Here is an 18,468-nt window from a genome sequence, read left to right as displayed (position 1 = left end):
ATTACAGAATCCAGTATAAGAACAAAGATTTTATTACTTCTGTCCTATGACAGAATACAGCAAAATAAAGATTTTATTACTTCTGTCCTGACAGATTACAGCATAACAAAGATTTTATTACTTCTGTCCTATGACAGTACAGTATAACAACGTGTTTTTTTCAAGATTTTATTGATTCATTCAGACACATGAAAATGTGTAACATAAGGACATTTGTGACAAAAGAAGTGAGCATGACAGGATTGATACATACAGATCATACATAATCCAAGTAACTACACGTGTACACATATATGTATTATACATTCTGCTTTAATACATGTAAATGTACTATTTTCAAATCAATGACATCTCTTTTCTTAGAAATATTGCTAGATTGTTCAAACAGTAAGTTGGACGTTACAAATATTCAGCAGACGTTCTAATTTAAGAATATTTGGATTTTCAGAATGTGGTGAGCCGCATATAATTTCTATTCTACCACGTTTGCTATGCAACGCCGGTTTTGATTGGTTTAAAACCGTGTATTATTTGCCAGTAATACACACTCGTGTCAACAATACACGCTCGTGAGTAACGGCTGTAACAATCTTTCCCCTCCAAAATCTTGCATTTGTAAACAAACATGGCGGCGCCAAAACGTTTGAACGTCGGAGACTGTGTATTTTACAACGGAGAAATTTGCCAGATTAATAATTTCTATCCACCCAGAGCAGACTTTGCTAAATGATATATTGTAAGATCAATTTCCACAGGCAACCTTTGGAGAGCATTTCTTCATGAATTGCTGGCCGACATCCCCAAAAGTTCTCGCAACGTTGCCGTCACCGCAACGTTGCCGTTAACCGGCTTGGGATTGACGTCAGCTTTTGAATATTCATTAGCACACGCGCCTTATCGTTTCTTGTGAATTGTAACATCCATTTAGCGACACATTTCCCGGGGTTTCGTTGCCGTTTTTTCTATTAGGAAGAGGTAGATCTCAGAACTAAACAGTGCATGGTAGAATACAAATAATCACCTTTGACTCATGTATTGTTGCAGGATATACAACTCTGACGAGGATATTTTGCAATTTTACTTAATAACTCGGGCCTACGGCCTTCGTTATTAATTTAATTGCAAAATATCCTCGTCCTCGTTGTATATCCTGCAACAATACACGAACCATCGTTAATTATTTCTTAAATAACCGTGACTTTTTTCCTTTTGACATTTGAACAAATAGTGAAAAATTCGTCAAAAGCCTTACGGGAAAAGAAGAACGTACAATGAAGTTTTTACCAGCTGATAAATAATGAGAAATTAACGAATGCATAATAAATCAAAGTTGTTGGGGTAAGTTTTAAGCTTAGTTTAAAGCTTGTAAGTCCAAAAGTATACACCTCACAACCTTCTAATTTTGTTTATACATTTATTAGAGGTCAAGGAGTGATGCTTTAGCATAATCATGCAGAAAAAAATGCGTTTTTTCGCATTTTATCATTTTGTGGACTTGACTTTTTTGGAACCAAAACTCTCTTTTAAAATTACAATTCATATAAATCAGAATACATAACTAAAACCACAATAAAATTACTAGAATTCTTTGGAGATGGTAAATATGGGTTTTGCCTGATGCCAAATCTAAGTGCTTCTTAGACAATAAAGTTGTTGAAAGGTGACCATTTTGTGTTTTTAAAGTGCTCTAATTTCATGTGAGGTTCCGTGGTCTCCTTGTTTTCAAATGATTAGAGACAAAGAGGAAGTAAAAGGGAAGTATAGAAAAAAAACTAATACATTGACCAAATAAATATTCAAAGGTGGGTACAAAGATTTCTCTGAGATCTCCACATCTTTTGATTTTGAAAAATAAACGGTGCTAAAATGGTATTCACGTCGGCTGTATTTCTATAATTTACAAAGGTGTTTTATAAAAAAAAATAGGGGGGGGGGGGGGGGGGGGGGTGGTTGTGTAGGAACTGATTATGATATGATGCTTTTGATACAAGTTTATATTTCAACGGCCATGCCTTTGAATAAGAGTTCCTCATACTGTCGCGAGTATTTCAATATAAGCACGGTCTAAAGTTAAACTTTTCCCGTTAGAGACGTTTCCTGACAACCGTCTCAACCAATGGTATTTGAGTCTTGCCGCCATGGTTGTCATGGGCAAATGCCCTCATCCTATCGAAGTAGAGATCTGTCAGTCGCGTTCTTTCCTCCTGTGGCCTCGTTTTCGACAACCCGTTGTAGATCACATGGTAGAACCACGGCTTTATACCTGCCACCACCCTCTCGGCATACTCTGCCTTGGTAGCTTCGTCTAATAACAGATATAATATTCGTTATATGTGCAGGCATACTTGGGGTTTTAATGAGTTATCATTATATAATGTTTTTAAATATGGAAGTGTATTGCTGTTGACTGATTTCACCAAAAGCTTAATTAAGAAATTTGTTTATTATATTAGAATAATCCACATTATATAAAAGATCTTATTATTCTCGTGATTGTTGTGTTTATCTTGAGACAAAAAACACTTTATACTGTCTAATATGACAGCTCCGAGAGCTCACCCAAACTTAATCACTTACTGCCATTTTAGTATCATTTAAAATCTCCAGAAGTGGGTGGTTTAGTAAAATATCAATGTCTGATAACTTCACATTATTCATTATTGACAAGTCCAGGTCATCTAATCCTTTCTTTTTAAAGATCATTAACAGCTTTCCAAATTACGAATGAATCTCGAGTGGTATACCTTTATCTACGATGTCGAACGTGTGATGCTCCAGCCTGTTGGTGAATGAGCGAACCGATACCAGTTCCAGACCCATCTGCGTCAGCCTGTCCCCCTGTGTAAATGGGCGGCTGTGGTCTTCCTCACTTCTGTAGAAGTCCACATCAAAGTTCGCGTCGAGGAATTCCTCCTTTAACCAAATCAGACGAACTAAAGATTAAACACTACTCATTAAACAAGCATGAATATTACCGGAACCTAATTGTTACCCCAACAGAAAGCTGGTGACAATATTTTCTTTACTCGTCTTGTAATCACACAAGACTTTCTCATCTGCTAGAACATAGATGGAACTAAAGACGATACGCGTATGTAAGCTATTAGAATTAGTTTTCTTTTGTTCAGCTTGTTTGATGTATGGTTTTTTCCTATTGACGTTATCGGTTGTGATTGTGACGTCATACTACTGATTTTGATATGCAGCACTGATGAAGTTATGTGAAGGTGAAGTTTTAAGTATAATCAAGCATTCATGTCAATATTTTTTGTGTCATAGGGGTATGGAAAAATAGTTTGAAACTATGTATCTGCGTAGAGGAATATTACTTAAGTTGGCAAACTATTTTTTTCATACCCCTTTGAAGCAAATAAAATATTGACATCAATGCTTATGATTGATTTCTGAAACTGCATTTCAAATTTGAGACACGTTTTATGAAATGGTATTTCAAATCTAAAACACGTTCTATGGACAATTTTACTATTTTATAAGGGATCCTTTTGAACAAACTAATAACGCAGCGTTAAGTTTTTCGCGCCATTTACTTTTTTTATCCCCGCCCAACAAAGTTGGCGAGGGATATACGTCCGTCCGTCTGTCCGTCCGGATTCGCTTTCCGGACGATATCTTTTGAAGAAATGATTGGATTTTCATGAAACTTGCTTGGTAGACTAAACCACTCACTCGAGTTCGATCATCGGCATATTCCGCGCATATTTAATGAGGCTGCTGTGACCTGATTTGCTGATTGCTCACATTCCTGTTAATATCATGTTTTTGTCTGACAAATACAACATGATATAAAGAGGAATGCACTGCATCAACCATGTGAGCCTCACTGAAAAACTTAATTGTATGTTTCCTGTCAAATCAGTCATCTGTAGATACACTTCCAACCATATTTAGTCAGGTTTGAAGAAAGGGAAAATACAAGCATGATCAGCCCATTTTGATAGTTCACTGTGCAGTAAAATATTTTATTGAATTGTTACTAATTATGGTAATTACTTTCACAGGAACTTGTTGACTGAACATGAATATAAATGTAATGATTCTAAATGCTATATGTAATGTTTTTCATGTTTTTATGAACGTTACCCACTTTAATTTCATGGAATACAATATTTGCATGGGTTGGGGATCTTGCGACTATGTCCTTGTTTTTCATAGAGATGAAAAGAAAAACTCAACAAATTGAAAAGCTACATTCTGAATATAAACAATGGAAAATTAATTGTGTATGAACGACAAATTCAAGCATCTTTCTTACGATGTCATTACGACACACACACACAACTGTGTAACGATGTCATAACGACATACACGCCTGTGTTACGATGTCATAACGACACACACCTGTGTTACGATGCCATAACGCCTCACGCACGTGTAACGATGCTGTGTTACGATGTCATAACGACACACATACGCACGTGTGTTATGATGTCATAACGACACATCAACACACCTGTGTTACTTTGTTTTGAAGACACATTTTCGCACGTGTCATGGTGTCATAACGATATCTTTAAGCACATGTATCGATGTCATAACGACACATGTATTGATGTCAAAACGACACTTGCACAGTCGTGTTACGATGTCATAATATCACATACACAGCTGTTACGATGCCATAACGACACACACTTGTGTTACGATGTCATAACGACACACGCACGTGTAACGATGTCATAGCGACACACACACACTTGTTACGATGTCATAACAACACACACTTGTTACAATGTCATAACCACACATACACTTATGTCGCGATGTCATATCGACACCCACACCTGTATCACGATGCCATAACAACACCCACACCTGTATCACGATGTCATAACCAAACCCACACCTGTTCACGATGTCATAACTACACACACTTGTGTTTCGATGTCATAAAGAAACACATACACAACTGTGTTATGATGGTATAACGACACATATACACTTATGTCACAATGTTATAACGACACCCACACCTGTATCACGATGTCATGGAAACACACTTACTCACCTGTGTAATAAGACCATCATGAAGCATTATACTTAGTAATTTCCCGAGTTGTGGTAATCCTCCTTTTATCGGAAACATGCCTTTACCGTCTTTGTCAACTCCACAGTTCAGTACCACTAAATAGCCACCTGTTAATTGGTTGAATGTTATAGTAAAAATGATAATACTTGGAAACTATCATCAATCCAATTCAATATCATCTTCTTCAAATTATAAACAAAATCTCCAAAACCGATACCAGGTCTTTTTCCCAATACGAATCCGAAGGAAATATGAATGGTCATGGGAAATAAGTAGAGTCAAGGCAAGTAAGTAAAGTAAGGATGGTCGAGGGAAAACAGAAACTCCGTATTGAAGCTTTATTATACTGATACCAACACATCTTCACTAGCCAAGGCTTCAGATTACGTTATACTCCACGAACCCTTGGCAGATATAGTCGTGAAATCCCAGGGCATCCAATTAAATTGCATCCAGAGCTGCCATGTCGACTATATCATGGCATTTTACCTAAATACAGAGACGTACAATATTTGGGGAAACATTCACAGTGTGTGATCAATAGATAGAAGTTACTGATCACACATCTCATCAAAATGACACAAGCCTCCATGTGTGTTTGTAAACATCACTCATCAAAATGACAAGCCTTCATGTGTGTTTGTAAACATCACCGATGAAGTACATCGGTAACGCTCGTTTTGATTGGTGAAAATTTCATGTGTAAAGAGTGGTCAAATCTCCGCTAGAAGGCCAGAACTGACGGCTATATCTGCCAAGGGAAGATGATACAAACAGATATTTCTAACTCGAAAATATTTTTATACACAGGCAAGAAAGCGGTGTCCTTTTTATATTTGAAACATACAGACTATGGTGACCTACACTTTTACGACGCTTGGCAACTGACATCATGTTCGAATGCCAATTTCCTGATTGGCTGGGCTTTTTGAAATGACAATATCAAGTAGAATCAATTCTGTGATATGTTCAAACACTTTTCCAAACAGACAGCAGTCTGCTTATCAAAATAACCTTTGTAGCCTATGTACATCATTTAACTTAGAAGAATGTATTAGCTACAATATGGAAAACAGTTCCAATGTTTATGTTGCTTTTTTAGACAGCGGTAAGGCGTTTGACACAGTATGGCACGCTTGTCTATTGTTCAAAATACATTAAATGGGACTCATAGGCAAGAAATGTATACAAATGGGAAAAGTTGTATTTTGTTTAACGGCTTAAAGTCAAAGAGTGTACAGATGGAAATAGGTATTTTACAAGGTGGATCTTTGTCCGCAAAAATGTACCTGAGTTTTATTAATGAATTATTTAATGAAATAGAAGCTTGTGGTAAAGGGTCTGTGATTATTTACTTAAAAGTAAATTTACCAACTCAAGCGAACGATATGTGCCTCGTTAGTACAAATTTTCAAAGATTACAAAACATGGTCGACATGTGTGAAAACTATAGTAAAAAGTGGAGGTTTATGTTCTCTTCTACCAAAAGTAAAATTGTATTGTTTTCCAATAAACGCACTCTACATCACGTGCAAGATATATGGTTATACAAAAGTGTTTTACCAGTAGTTGAAGAAATTAAACATGTAGGGATATGGTTAAATTGTAAAAGAAATTCGTTTGAAAGAACTACTGGAGCATGTTGTAAATTAAAAACTGGTATCATATCTCTTATTATGTCAGGTACTCACTCTAGTGCCCTCACCCCTCTCACAGTAGCTAAGTTAGTTAAGATTAAAGTTTACCCATATACTTTATTTGGATACGAGCTTTGGTTACTTTCCAAAACTTAAGCTATAATTTTGGAACGAGCACAACATTTTATAATTAAATCTATCCAAGGATTGGAAAAAAGAACCAGAACAGACATGTGTACCATTGCTTGGCTGGACAAGCATTGAATCATATATTGATATCAAGAAATGATATTTCTAGGACAAATCTATGATATGGATAGTAGTATGCTTGTACATAGAATATTTCTTACAAGATTTTTTATGTTTAATTTCAGTAGTGGAAAGCAACAGGGTTTTATACCCGATATTATACGTATCTTGAGGAAATATTCCTTGTATGACATTTTTGTTAATTATATAAAACTTGGGTCCTTTCCAGGAAAGTTACAATGGATAAAAAACTTGTTTATGAAAATATATTTAGGACAGAAGAAAATGCATGGTTAGAACGTATGTCAAAGGATAACGTTTTTTCAGATTTAAAACAATTCATAATGAGTTTGAAATACATTATCTATGGAAACTTGAGGTGAAATAGCCTCAGTGTTATAAATATATTCATTTTCTTAGAGTATGCGTAATATACAGTGATACCATAATACATATACTAAATTAAAGTACTTCTTCACCGTGACAAAACTGAATATGTCCGAAACATGGGTATAACTTTCTTTACATATCTTCATGATTCATCAGACTTTGATTAACTAATATTTTGCTGGAAAGTTCATTTAATAATGAATTACCAAATGAAGATATTGAACATTTCAGACTCACACATTTAAGATTTTTGTATCAAATTTTTAAAATATATGAACCACTTAATTACAAATAATTATCCAATGCATTTTTACTTGAAAATATTTATATGATCCTCGTCTGAATGTTGCTTGTACTTTAAATATTATGTTTATGTAATCTTCATTATTGGAGGAAATAAGGAGAATAATAATAGAGTAAAATAAATAGAGGTATATTAATTGTTACTGATTTGTATAAGGATTTTCTTACTGTGAAGTCATAAGTTTATGACGTAGAGACCTATATTATAAATATTGTTTTAAATTGTGTTGGCTGTTCTCCAACATTTTTCAAAAATTACATAATATGTAATATACGTGCATATTGTAATCCTAAATGCTGTTGCATGCAGATTAAAAAATATATATATTGATGATCATCCGTACCTGGGCTGAGTTCTTTTCCTCTCATGTAAACAAATTGTTCCCAATCCTGGGCAGACTGTTTTTTTAATACCGCCTTTTCCTTCTCAGTACCGTCACAGGATAAACATCCACCCTCTATTCGACAAGGTCTGAGGCATACAAATGACTTATTATTGCTCTAAATGAATACGTTTTCAAAAGCTACATAATGCTTCAATATTTTACCAGGTGTAACCACGGCGATGCTAGCCAGAATAGTACCCGCGCGGTATACCGTGACATTACAGGATAGTACCCGCCCGGTATACCGTGAAATTACAGGATAGTACCCGCGCGGTATACCATGACATTACAGGATAGTACCCGCGCGGTTTACCATGATGTTACAGGATAGTACCCGCGCGATTTACCGTAACATTACAGGATAGTACCCGCGCGGTATACCGTGAAATTACAGGATAGCACCCGCGCGGTATACCATGACATTACAGGATAGTACCCGCGCGGTTTACCATGACATTACAGGTAGTACCCGCGCGGTTTACCGTAACATTACAGGATAGTACCCGCGTGGTATACTGTGACATTGTGGTATAATACGAGATTTAATCCTATGTCAGATTAATTGTATTGTGTGCCTTTGCGTATTGTGCGTTGTTCTGTTTAAATCTATATGCATCCAATGAATGCAAATGTTATTTGTTCCATTTTTTACCTTCTGGACAAGTTATGCGCTGCTATAGATGAGAATGATATATCCACGGAGTTGTTTGGGAGGCATTGCTCATACATTGACCTCCCAACAGCAGCCTGGAATACATTAGACGACAGCTTGAGCCCACCTTGTCCTCTGTCTTCAGTACCTGATACAAACATTAGTGAATTAATATCGTAACTTGATCATGCTTTGGTAATGCCTTCATATACATATACATATACATTTTCAGTTAGGGGGGAGGGGGTGCCAAATTACGAGTGGTCCGGAGGTACTCCCCAGGGAAAATTTTAGCAGGTGATTGCAGAATCCTGCATTCTAGTGTATTTCACTATAGATTCATGCAATTTTAGGGGGCGGATATTAGGTCTGTAGCATGCTGGGATGAAGGGATATAATGATTGTTCAAATTGATTACCTTGACCTTCATTCAAGGTCGCATAGGTCAAATATGCTTGAATATTTAAACAACTTCTTGATAACCAAAAGGCCCAGAGACCCAATTTTAGGTTTGTAGCATGTTGGTGTGAGGGGCTATCAAGTTTGTTCAAATGGATGACCTTTACCTTAATTCAAGGTCACATGGGTCAAATATGCTGAAATGTTTAAACAACTTTTTCTTGATAACCAAGAGGACCAGGACCTGATATTTGATTTGTAGAATTCTTGGGTAAAGGGCTATAAAGATTGTTCAAATGATAGACATTGACCTTCATTCAATGTCACAGGGGTCAAATATGCTAAAATCTTTAAACAACTTCTTGATAACCAAGAGGCCAAGAAAGCAGATATTTGGTTTGTAGCATTCATGGGTAAAGGGCTATAATGATTGTTCAAATGAATGACCATAACCTTCATTCAAGGTCCACAGGGTTCAAATATGCTAAAATATATAAAAACTCAGATGACCGTTAAAATCTTGTTAAAATAATAATATAATTCACATAAGCATAATCATAAATATAAGTACTTTACAATTTTATTTAATTCGCCCGCCGGCATCAAAATAATAATCGAGCGTGTTACATGTAAATTGGTGGTTATATTTCTACACATCAGTATAACGATTAACCCTTGGTTACCTTGAATAACCCGATACAGCAAGGTAAAGTCATTGTTGGTCTGGTCCTCATGATATATCATGACAGGCTTGGCCACCCCAGACAGCTCTTGTGTTGTGGCTGAGGAAGATTAATATCAATTATTACTCCATCCGTAATGTACCTGGTATTACAGGACGGACAGAGAACAATGGATTATTGTCACACTGCAGTAACTTGATAGTAGAACGGCAAAGAACAATGGGTTATTGTCACACTAAAGTAACTAGATATTAGGACGGCAAAGAACAATGGATTATTGTCACACTGAAATAACTAGATAGTAGGACGACAGAGAACAGTGGATTATTGTTACACTGAAGTAACGTGATAGTAGGACGGACGGACGGACAGACAGAGAACAATGAATTATTGTCATACTGAGGTAACTGGATAGTAGGACGGACGGACAGAGAACAATGGATTATTGTCACATTGAAGTAACTGGATAGTAGGACGGACAGAGAACAATGGATTATTGTCACACTGAAGTAACTTGATAGTATGTTTATAGCAAACGTGGTAGCAACATTACAATAGTATCATTGTTTGTATCTTTCGTAACATACAAGGACATACCGATAACATTGTTGAGTAGCTGTAGGGACGTACGCCCGTCTGCTGTTCCGAAATCCGCTACCGTAATGGGTACATGCGCACTCTGCCGTTTGCATATCCGCTCTATAATATGGAATATATTTAAATATGTATCATGGCAAACCGGTGGGACTTGCTGTTGACATGTTATTTGTTAAGCTGTTTAAACAATTTCAAGAAAACATGCGAAAAATGCATATTTCGGGGGACATAATTAGCTCATTTGTATCTCACATATTACACAAAATGGTCATGTCGCTTTGATCACGAGAGTCTAAAAACAAATCAGGATCATTGGTTTGACCAGATTTGACTTTTTGATATGTATAAACACTGTTTTTCTATTGACATTGAAATGCAAATGGCAGTTATGAATGATATCACACAAATACGGCATATAAGGAGGTATTTCAAACATCAAAATTGCTCTTATTAGACACTATAAAGATCTCTAGACATAGCAAGAAGACTGCTTTTTAGAAGAAAAAAGTCCCAAACTCACTAATTTAACAATTTTTCTTAAAAAGGTCCTCTTACTATGATCAGATGTCCTAAAAGTATGATATAGGAGCATTTTTATTGACTGAAATGCCTCCCTTTATGTCATATTTGTAATATCATTTACAGCCACCATTTGCATTTTAAATAAGTGTTTATACATACATAAAGTCAAATCCGGTCAAACGAATGCTCCTACCCTTGTGCTATAGACACTTGGGAGCATAACAGCCTGGCTATATACCGGGTCTGATTATTTGTGTGACATAGAATTAATCCATGCTACATCGTACCACAAAGTAACTTTACAGAATAAAAAATCATCTACAGGAAACTGTTGGTGATTTTAAGAAACTACATGTTCAAACAAACATTTCGGTGTATTACATAAATATTTATGTGCATATATTTCGATATTTATTCGTGTTTGAAATTCAACATCATCCAGATGACCTATAAAGATTACCTATATAGGTGACCTATATAGATGACCTATATAGATGACCTATATAGATTACCTAAATACATGACCCTTAAAGTTGTTGAGTAGGCAAACATCTGAGGAAATGATATCTAATGTACATATTTTTTTGTGTCTAGTTTTAGTCGTATTGTGTTAAACATAATTAGATTTCTTTGGCATTTACGGTAGCTGGCAGGGGGTGTAAGTGGCGAGCATTTCGTTATATATCCGCCATTTAAACGTATTTTTCTCTTCACTTCTGACCAGTGGACACAACATATAACATCATACTAGTATGTTACTTCAATTGATATTGTTTTTACTAATAATACAAGTCTGATTAAAAATGCATCCGTACTTCCTCCAATATGTAGTGACCATTCACTGGTTCAATTCACTATCTCTTATTCAGTTTTCAAAAAACAATCTTATCGTAAAAAAATCTTTATATATCAAGATGCTGATTTTGATAAGATGAACAGACATATTTTAGAGAAGGATTGGGATAATTTAATCAATATACATGATACGAATGAATTTAATAATATTTTATGTAATACTGTAAATGATTTAATCAGTGAATGTGTACCAAGTAAATATGTTACAGTTAGACCAAATGATAAGAAATGGATGACTAATGATATCAGATTACTTATAAGACAAAGAAATAGAGTTCATAGGAAAGCAAAAACTACTAATTCCATGTACCATTGGGAAAATTATAGAATTAAGAGAAATGAAATTATTACTAAGATAAGAGAAGCAAAAAACACATATATTGAAAATTTACAAAAGTCACTTTCTGATAAATCTATTCCCCCCAATAAATGGTGGAAAATTGCAAGAAATGTCCTTAATATTAATAATAAATCTACATCTATTCCCCCACTATTAAACAACAACACTTTTATACAACATCCATTTGACAAAGCTGAGTGTTTAAATAAATATTTTGTTTCCATATCAACAACATCAGCAAATACTGATCCAATTCCAGAAATTATCCTGAATTCCCCCCATTCCATTGACAACATTATTATAACACAGCAGGATGTAAAAGATCAGTTATTCCTCTTAAATAGTAACAAACCTGCTGGACCAGACAATATGATTCCTAAAGTCATAAAAAATCTACTATCATCTATATATGTACCTCTTACTCTTTTATTCAACAAAACTCTTGAAACAGGTGTAATCCCACTTAGCTGGAAAATGGCAAATATTAATGCTATCTTTAAAGGTAAAGGATTAGTCAATGAGGTATCTAACTATAGACCAATCTCTGTAACATCATGTTTAAGTAAAATGTTAGAAAAGATTATTTTTAAATACTTATATAATTACCTCACCACTTATAAAATTATCACTAAACATCAGTCTGGCTTTACACCCAATGACTCTACTGTAAATCAATTATTGTCTATCTACCATACCATTGTTAAATGTCTTGATCAAAACAAAGAAATTAGATACATATTTTGCGATATTAGTAAGGCATTTGACAGGGTTTGGCATGATGGTCTGGTTTTCAAGCTGGAGTTATATGGTATTAAAAGTAACTTTTAAACTGGTTTAAAAACATTTTATTACACAGAAAACAGAGAGTTCAAACTGAAGGTTTTGTATCGACATTTGACCCTGTTCAAGCTGGGGTTCCTCAAGGCTCAGTCCTCGGACCACTGATGTTTTTAATCTATATTAATGATATTGTTGACTGTGTTTCTAATAAGATAAAACTATTTGCAGATGACACCTCTCTGTATGGTATATGTGATAATAACCCCATTGAAATAGCTCAAAGTCTCACTAATGATCTAATTAATATCAAACAATGGGCTTATAAATGGGATATTAAATTTAATCCTGCTAAGACAGAATCAGTTATATTTTCTAGAAAAAATAATAAAGATCACCCTGCTGTAAATTTTTATCATGAACCAGTTACTGAAAATAAATTACATACACACCTTGGTCTAACACTCAGTGATGATGCCAAGTGGAACCAACACATTTCTAATATATATGATAAAGCTTCAAAAAGAATAAACATTTTAAGATTATTAAAAACTAAAATTGATAGGAAGTCTCTAACAACCATATATACATCCTACATTAGGCCAATTATTGAATATGCCGATGTTGTTTGGGATAACTGTTCACAAATACAAAAAAATCTCTTAGAATCAATTCAATTAGATGCTGCTAGATTAATTACTGGTTTACGCAAAGGTACTTCACATGAAAAACTATATACAGAATTAGGGTGGGAATCATTGAGTTGCAGAAGGCAAAAACACAAACTTATCTTAATGTTCAAAATATTAAATAATGAAACCCCAGATTACTTAAGAGAAATTATTGAACCATATATTCATGATGAAACCTTAGTTAGATATCCACTCCGTACAGTTCGATTATTTGACCCCCCTTTATGTCGTACAGTAACTTATTTTGAAAGTTTTTTCCCATCTGTGTTAAATGAAATGAATAGACTCGCTCCTGAAATCAGTAATATTCACTCCACTAATCAATTTAAAAAACTTTTAAATAACAATCACCATATTATATCCACTACAACTGATGTATTTAAATATTCTGGCCGGCGTGGTATAAACATTATTCTATGCCAATTAAGAAACAACGTAAGTAATCTAAATTACGACCGTTTTAATGATCATCTAATTGAATCTGCAATGTGTCAATGCAATCAATCTGTTGAAACTATATCACATTATTTCTTTGAATGTAATTTATATCAAAATCCTCGTCTAGTACTTATACAACATTTAAATCATCCACATCATAATCATTTATGTACCAATGTCATTGTCAATGGATGTACTCTTTGTAATAATATTCAAAATTCTAGCATCTTGACACATGTGTCAAATTTCATCCTGCAATCAAAGAGATTTTGAAATCATGTCTGATGTATAATGATCTAATATTTTTAATATTTCTTTTTAACCCCTGGTGACTCCAATTATACAGCAATATAATTAAATAATTAAATAGACATCTAAATACATGTTTAGAATATGTAATATGAAATTGAGTGAACAATGTCTATTTATTCTTGATTACCAAATATACTTGATTAATGTAATAATGAACTCTGGGCAGTCTATTAACAATTTATCTTCTGTTAATCTATTTTATCTATAACCTTATTTGTTTGTGCTTATATGTAAGTGAGGTAATTCCTATAAAGGTCTTTTTGAAACAATCATTTTATTTTCAAGAGTTGGTGTAACTCTACTAACTTAATATGTTTCTATGGGATGAAATTGAATTTTGATCCTCTTCAGTGGATGGCTTGTGTGTTAAACATATGGACTTTATGGCCTGTATCCGTTGGGGAAATAAACTCAATATCATCATATAGATACACCTACTTTACAAAATACACTATGTTTGAATATTCATTTAGTGAATAATAAAGCAATTAGCTCAACTAAATATCCTAAGGGTTACTATTTAATGTTAAAATTAATAAATCCTTGTAATTATTAAGGAATTACCTCCCCTGATACCCTCACCAACCTTCAATATATGTATATAGGTCTGTGTTTGTTTACCATCTGTTAATTATAAGGAAAGGACTAAGATAGGCTATGCCTGATGTCCAATCCTATTGACTTAACATCATGTCAATAAAATATGTTGAAATTGAAATTGAAATTTAAACGTATTTTTCTCTTCACTTCTGACACAACATATAAGATCATATTAGTATGTTTGTATACTAATACTAATATGTTTGTATATCTGAAGCCGTATGTACTAGTTTTAACTTGTGGAATGTCTGTGGAAGTCAAAAGTTTAAAGCCAACATCCACGCCCGATTTATATTATAACCACCAGCATTAAAACTTCGCGTTTATATTTTTTAAAGATATTTCTTGTTGGCTATGTTTTCCCTAGAGTTGTGTTTAATTTATGTTTTACCAGTGTATTAGGTGTTTATTTTCTTGTACCAGTGCAGATGTTAAGTTTGTTGATAATTGTGACAGGGTGTTGCCGTCGGCATAAAGTTTACAGTGTTGAATTGCGAAGATGTCATTTATGAATATGTTGAACAGAAGTTGTCCAAGAATTGAGCCTTGGGATACACTTTTGTGATATTACTCCAGCTACTGGGGGAGCCTTGAATCTTAGTTCGTTATGTCAGGTAGGAGAGATAATGTCCTATTAATTTGACCGAAAGTTCCGAAACACCATCAACTGATAATTTCTCAAGAAGAATAGCATGAGGTAAACACGCATATATAAGAATAGTCATTGAATTGGTATCCATATCCTTTCTTAATAGCACCTAAAAGATTGTCGAAAATGAGAAAATAGAATTCATTGAATCGATCGAAAAATGTTCGCATACAAGTTTTGGATATGGATGTTAATTATGCTAATTAGTCTGAAGCTACTTTTGTTTTTTGAGTTGGATAAAGACATATTCAATTAATTACAATACTAACAAAAAAGTAGCAATTGTCATTAAATAGAACAAAATGATTTTGGAGATTCTCTTTCTGATTAATTATTTATAGTTTATAACGGCTCTCCATTTTATCCTCAATATACATATGTAATTCCTTTTGACCTTAGCCATGTTATTCTCAAGCGTTGTATTACAAAACGTTTAACTCTCGGTGGTGCCTTAACGTTCACAATCAAGGTAAAATAATCTAAGTGAGAATGTGGGCAGTGAGGTAAAGTAGTGGAAATAGTGTAAAAGTTAATGTTCTGGTAGAGGAAACTTATCTGTTTTCAACTTTAAATTTCTATTCTATTAGTCCTACTTAGGGAGAGGCATTATACAGATATCAGCCTGCTGCCCTACACCCATTATGTTTTATCAATAAAATCTTTGTGAAAATGAAACAATAAAAAGTGCTTTTTAAATATCCATCTCCAAACATTTTTTCCGAAGAAACTGTCCTAATTGCAGTCTCAGAAATTCTACTGTTTGGTATATGAAGCTTTTTTATTTATTTCATTTACCGACGCAATCAAGGATTGTTGCCTGACTGAGGTACAAAGAGTAGCCGTTAGCTGCATACATGCCACTTCCAAATTTGTCATCATAACTGTCCACCATAGTCGAATATTGCCTCACGTCAGAACAGCCTACCATTGCTAAATATCGTCTCACGTCGTTGTTTTGGTGTCTGGAAAATAAAATGCAAATATTGTGCCGAGATGTCGGATGATTGAACTTTAAGCAATCTCTAAGACTTTTATGTAAATCTATAAATCATTGAGCGATTTACATTCAGACCTATTGTGATATATCCTTTTTTCACGGGTAAACGATAGGAGGGGCAAACAATAGGGGAGAGGGAAAAATAAAAAATACGAAACAGGTAACGATCATGGTCTTCACAAAGATATTGTGTAACCTGTTCGAGGGACAAATTTACGGCATGAAATTTTACATCATTGTCGTGGAATAATACGCAAAATACATCTTTCGGATTGAGAAACAATACCGACGTAAAAAAAAAAGGGGGGGGGGGGGGGTTCAAGAATAATAAACGTCTTCTGCTTCATCGACGACACGCGCTATACAAATCTAGGTCATGGCGACACCCGCCAAACAAATCTAGGTCACGACGACACCTGCTATACAAATCTAGGTCATGGCAACACCCGCTATACAAATCTAGGTCATGACGACACCCGCCATACACGTCTAGGTCACTACGACACCCGCTATACAAATCTAGGTAACGACTACACCCGCTATACAAATCTAAGTTGAATCAAGGTTAAGTAGTTCTTTTAATGAGAGTTATGGTGGTGACACCGGAAACACTAGGCTCTGCAAGAATCAATTTTCGTTTGACTTCATGTGGCATGTACAAAAAAGAATGCTTCCCAATAAAATCATGATGTCGACCATTTTCCCCATGGTCTTCATCAACTTTCATCTCGCGAAACTTGTCCTGGTTTTTTTTCTAAAAGTAGTCGACATTTGTCACAGAAATCTTCATACTGGGAACAAGTCATTCGATACTGAATCAACTTGGGTATAAACCACTGTTACTATTATACGTGTTATCATCTGTATTTAGTGCAGTGTAAAGCATATCTGACGTCAATGAACTGATTCGCATATCTTATGTTGATAAAGACCCTCAAACGTCACGAGTCAGGGATAAGCTTTTTCTGCTACATCGTTCAGACCGACATGCAAATCTAGTTCTCATTTGGATAAAGTGAGGTTAACTGGCAACCTTCAAATTATCTGAAAATTCGAGTTGACAAGTCCCCATGTTTTGTATGATGTAGTTCAATTTTCTTGATTAAAATTCCAACCACTCAAAGAGCCTGTAATTTTCGTGTTTCATTTAAATGGCGGTTGTGGATTTTATAACACATTTTTGACATCTAGGGAGGCATTTCAATCTTCAAAAACGCTCTTATCAGACACAATAAAGAACTATGATCTTTGCAAGTAGCCAGACTTTAGGAAAAATAGTTAAACTGCAGAGTTTGAGGTAAAATATCCAAAATTCTTAAAATAGCCACAAACTTCACTATTTGACTATTTGTCTCGAAAACATTCCTTTAGCAGTGCCCAGATGTGTTCATAGTATCTAATATGGGCATTTTTAGTAATTGAAATGCCTTCCTTTCTTCCATAACTGTGCAATATAATTCACAGCCGCCATTTGCGTTTCAAGTTCAAAAGAGAATCAACGTTTATGCTTTGATAAAGTAAAATCTGGTCAAACAAACGATCGCACTACCTGCTATAGACACCTGGGACCATAACGGCATGGTCATTTTGTGCAATATGACTGATCCACATGAGCTTTATTTGTTCTCATGAAACATGCTTTTTATGTCTGATTTGCCGAAATTAACAGGTAGATTAACAAATTAAATGTCAAAATCAATACCTATGGATAGCCATGATACATATTAACAATTCAAGTCAAGTTACTTCTGTTTGATTGCAACAGAATAGTCATTTTTAATCTGGATAAATATCACTTGATTAACTGTTTACATGAACCTCAAAATGACCTCATATATTTTAGTTATAAGCCCCACTGCACTTAATTGATAGCCGAACTTCCAATCTCTGAGTTATCCGAACATTCGAGTTAATATGCGCTCATGTTTGGTATAAAATTTGAC

The 18,468-nt window shown here is 34.6% G+C and overlaps 1 protein-coding gene across 1 annotated transcript; it reads right to left on the bottom strand.

Annotated features, from left to right (window-relative positions):
- Nucleotides 1-2,084: 2,084 nt before the first annotated feature.
- LOC117340030 lies at nt 2,085-16,420 on the bottom strand. The gene is made up of 8 exons (XM_033901783.1): nt 16,324-16,420; nt 10,344-10,445; nt 9,747-9,845; nt 8,665-8,812; nt 7,971-8,098; nt 5,027-5,154; nt 2,745-2,913; nt 2,085-2,305 (listed from the first exon to the last, which is right to left on the bottom strand). The coding sequence occupies exons 1-8, from the start codon at nt 16,418-16,420 to the stop codon at nt 2,085-2,087; spliced, it is 1,092 nt and encodes a 363-aa protein (XP_033757674.1).
- Between the last annotated feature and the right edge of the window lie 2,048 nt (nt 16,421-18,468).

The sequence above is a fragment of the Pecten maximus genome, chromosome 1 (assembly GCF_902652985.1).
Source record: "Pecten maximus chromosome 1, xPecMax1.1, whole genome shotgun sequence".
Classification (NCBI taxonomy): Eukaryota; Metazoa; Mollusca; class Bivalvia; order Pectinida; family Pectinidae; genus Pecten; species Pecten maximus.
The sequence above is the reverse complement of the archived record's forward strand: the minus strand, read 5'-3'. Positions and strand labels throughout refer to the sequence as shown.

Bases quoted from the DNA above. Each gene is read 5' to 3' on its own strand.
- LOC117340030 (XM_033901783.1), bottom strand. From the start codon at position 16,420: ATGGTGGACAGTTATGATGACAAATTTGGAAGTGGCATGTATGCAGCT. The intron at 9,846-10,343 runs GTATGTCCTTGT...AATCTTCCTCAG, and splicing joins GCTACTCAACAATGTTATCG to CCACAACACAAGAGCTGTCT. The intron at 2,306-2,744 runs GTATACCACTCG...ATCTGTTATTAG, and splicing joins GTTCGACATCGTAGATAAAG to ACGAAGCTACCAAGGCAGAG.